Source organism: Aotus nancymaae, unplaced genomic scaffold (assembly GCF_030222135.1).
Source record: "Aotus nancymaae isolate 86718 unplaced genomic scaffold, 86718_ANA_hifiasm-v0.15.2.pri h1tg000008l, whole genome shotgun sequence".
Taxonomy (NCBI): domain Eukaryota; kingdom Metazoa; phylum Chordata; class Mammalia; order Primates; family Aotidae; genus Aotus; species Aotus nancymaae.
In genome coordinates this window covers 50916096-50920119 of record NW_026988419.1, presented here as the reverse complement: position 1 = coordinate 50920119, position 4024 = coordinate 50916096, and the positions used below count along the sequence as shown (strand labels likewise).

The 4024-nt window shown below is 39.7% G+C and overlaps 1 protein-coding gene across 1 annotated transcript; it reads left to right on the top strand.

Annotated features, from left to right (window-relative positions):
* The first annotated feature begins 300 nt into the window (after nucleotides 1-300).
* LOC105728295 (histone deacetylase complex subunit SAP18-like) lies at nucleotides 301-2283 on the top strand. Its single transcript, XM_064372850.1, is given in 1 exon segment — nucleotides 301-2283. A coding segment is annotated over 1 exon segment (474 nt). The 5' UTR covers nucleotides 301-1562; the 3' UTR covers nucleotides 2037-2283.
* The last annotated feature ends 1741 nt before the right edge of the window (nucleotides 2284-4024 follow it).

Here is a 4024-nt window from a genome sequence, read left to right as displayed (position 1 = left end):
AAATCTACCTTTCGGATGCAGGTACCGTGAGCAGCCACCTGCTGGGAGCACCTGCCATGGGAAATTACTTTCACTCAGTGACAAGCCACTTTAGGGGCTCAAACAGAACAATTTGATTATGAGGTTAGGCTCTAATAATAAACAAATAAATAGTTAAACACATGCATACATATGTGACACAAATGTGCCTAAGCCTTAGGCACATTTTGTAGACAATGATGTCATAACAGATAATTTACTTGTAACAGGTCCAGATGTTTAAAAACAATTTCCCAATTTATCAATAAATACTTCAGTCTATTTTCCTCCTGTGACATCTTTGCTATTTTGTGAGATGGTCTGGTATTTTGAGACTCTCACATAACTCACACTCATTGACTTTACTCGCTCCCTAGGCAGGCAAGCTAGTTTTGGAAGGAAAAGGATGACAAAAGCATCAAGAAGAGGAATATGAATGCCAAGAGCCCTCCCAGAGGGAATTGCCCACCCTGCCATCCCAGCATCAGATGAGAAGCTGTGAGACCAGACACCCACAGTTGCCTGATGTGAGGCAAATTCTCACTTTCCCATTGTTCACTATACAAACTTTTATACAACTTCTTTCTCTTGAAATCATTTAATTTGATAAGGCAGTAACATGGTTCAAATTTCAGTTACACAGTGTATTGTGAGTAATTGCTTAAAGTATAAGCTTCACTGCTAGCTCTTTAGTCCATGAATCTCTGTGTAAATAACAGACATGTATCATGGTCAGTGACCAATCACATCAGTCGTTTCAAATTCTGTTAGTGATTGGTCACTTCCTATTTGTTATTTAGTTCGTGCACAGACAGTAAAGTCTTGGTTGGGTTGCCTCCTTCTCTCCTTGTATTAAGCTCATATGACGTTAAAGAAATCAGTAGTAGAGAAAAGTGACCAACAGCAATTAAAGTGCAGCAAATAAAGTAAAAGTGATAATGCTGAAAGTGAAATTGAATGTGATGGGATTTGAAAATGGAGACCGCAAAGTAAAGACAGGATGAGACCTAGCACTGCCTGAAGGTAGTGAACAAATGATGTTGAAGAAGTCAAATCATTCAAAAACAAGGTAATATAGCTTCAATATTGTTTACTTTAAATCGCACTCAGAACAGAAAGCTACTTAGGGTAGAACGGAGCATTTACTTTTACTTAGGATCGAAGAGTGTAATGAAAACAAAACCCCGATCAGCTTAACTGTCATGTAGGCCAAACACTGAAGTCAGGTGCTGCATTGAAAGGAAATAGTAATTATAAGGAGACTGAAGAGAAATATTTCACTGCCAGTGAAGGCAGATTTTAGTGTTTTAGAAACTGGCATGACTTCACAGTATTTGAATTGAATATTAATGGAATTTTAGGAGAAATAGCTGACTGTGGGAATGTTGACACCTCCTATTCAAAAGACTATGTTTGCAGCCACAGGAACTTCATGAAGGCAAATGTATAGACTTAAAAGAGGAAAGTGGTTGTGACAAAAATGATGAAGATATCCCAGAGGAAATAACAACAGTAAAGTAAAACAGGCCGGCCGTAGGAGGAAGATGGCGGTGGAGTCACGCGTTACCCAGGAGGAAATTAAGAAGGAGCCAGAGAAACCGACTGACCGCGAGAAGACTTGCCTTCTGCTTGCTGCAGAAATTCCCCACCAACAACGGCTGCCACCACCTCGCCACCACCGAATGGACGAGTTCTCCCGGGGAAACGTACCATCCAGCGAGTTGCAAATCTACACTTGGATGGATGCAACATTGAAATAACTGACAAGTTGAGTAAAAGAAGTCTACCCAGAAGCTAGAAAGAAGGGCACTCACTTCAATTTTGCAATTGTTTTTACAGATGTTAAAAGACCTGGCTATCGAGTTAAGGAGGTTGGCAGCACCATACCTGGCAGAGAGGGGACTGATGATTCCATGACCCTGCAGTTGCAGAAGTTCCAAATAGGAGATTACTTGGACATAGCAATTATCCCTCCAAATCGTTCACCACCTCCTTCAGGGCACACGAGGCCATATTAAATTCTATTTATTATCTTGCATTTATTTTTTGGTCAGTTATGTAAAATAAACTTACTCCTTTCCTCCCCTGATTCTTGCCATTAAGCCTTTAAATTCTAAACAAATTATAATGCATCATCTATTTAGGAATTAGATTTGGGTGTGCTGTTGTATGATTACCAATGGAAAGTTCAGCCGGGCACTGTGGCTCACGCCTGTAATCCCAGCTCTTAGGGAGGCAGAGGCGGGAGGATAGCTTGAGCCCAGGAGTTCGAGACCTGCCTGGGCAATATAGCGAGACCCCGTTAAAAAAAAAAAAAGAAAGAAAGTTCATATGTTTCAAGCCCTTTTATAAATACGAAGAAAAGAGCTCTAAGCACTCTGTAAAACTGTACTGTTAAATATATGTGTGTAATTTAAAAAAAAACCCTTCAAATGAAAGGAAATCTCAGAGATATTTTACAACATTGAAAGGGCAAAAGGTAAAATGTTGGAAGCTGATCCAAATTTATAAAGGAGTATAATAATTCACTAAGGCATAGAAAAAATGCTTGTCCAAACCACTTTCAATACACTTTTACAAAGAAATAAAACACTTGAATGCTTAATTATCTAATGTTTTAAATTTTCAGTATACTACATATTAGTTTTGTAATTTTTTAGTTTCCCAAAATAAGAGACTTTTAATATTTTAACAAAAAAATCTAAAGGTCTTGGACCAATTGTAATTTTCCCCATTAATTGTTAAGATCACTTTTCAGACTTTCAGCTTGTAAAGTCATTTTTAAATTTATTTATTTTTTTACAGAGTTTCACTCTGTCACTCAGGCTGGAGTGCAGTGGCATGGTCTCAGCTCACTGCAACTTCTGCCTCCCGGGAGCAAGCGATTCTCCCCCCTCAGCTCCCTGAGTAGCTGGGACTACAGGCACATGCCACCACGCCAGGCTAATTTTTGTATTTTTAGTAGAGACGGCGTTTTGCCATGTTGGCCAGGATGGTCTCGAACTCCTGACCTCAAATGGTCCTCTGCCACACCCTCCCAAAGTGCTGGGATTATAGGTGTGAGCCACCACATCTGGCTGTAAAGTCATTTTTTATGGTCCTGCCTGCACTACTATGCAGAGCAGGGACTGCCCGTATTCATTAGGATACAATTCAAACTGGTGTAAGAAAAGCAGGCACATCATTGGCTCACATATTTGAAATGTCTAGGGTTTGGTCTTGCTTCAGGCATGGCTGGATTCAGAACTGAAATGACATAAAAAGAACTCAATTGCCCTTCATCTCAAACCTATATACTAGACTCCTTCTCAGGCTCAATGTGATGGCCTCCAGTTGTTCTCATCCTTGTGGTGGCAAGATGGCAACAACTCTAATTTCATATTTTTCCTGGTTCTAGTCTAATACGATTGAGTGGAGTAGACTTTTATTTTTAAATCAATAACTCCTGCACACATCCTTAGACAGACATTTATTTTACTAGTTTAGGCTGCCAACCTTATACCCCAATCACTGTGGCCAGGTGTGTTTCATATTCTATCCTTGGGGCCAAATATGGGTGGAGTCCTATCCAAATCACACAAATTATTGGTGAAGAAATGTAAAATACTCAAAATAATTAAGGGGAATGTGCTGGCAGACAGACTATAAATATCCATGAACTACCCTTGGTGATCATCCACTCCTATACCTTTATCCTGCACATGAGAAAGGCTCGCAAGATCTGTCCAGAAATTATGAACTATGTTGCCAGTTGCCAGCAAGATGACTTCCCCTTGCATTCCCTATAAATACCTCAAAATCAACGTGTTTGAAGGCTAACCTTTTATATTCTCTACTCCCAACCCCAACCAAGTCTATGTGTCCTCTTTGTTTTCTATCTCAATGCATGTCATCATTATCCACATTAGTTGCTCACACTAGAAATCTGGAAAATAGCTTAACTCCTTACTCTCCCTCACCCAAGACTAAATTTAATCACCAATAAACTCTTGTTAATTGTACCCCT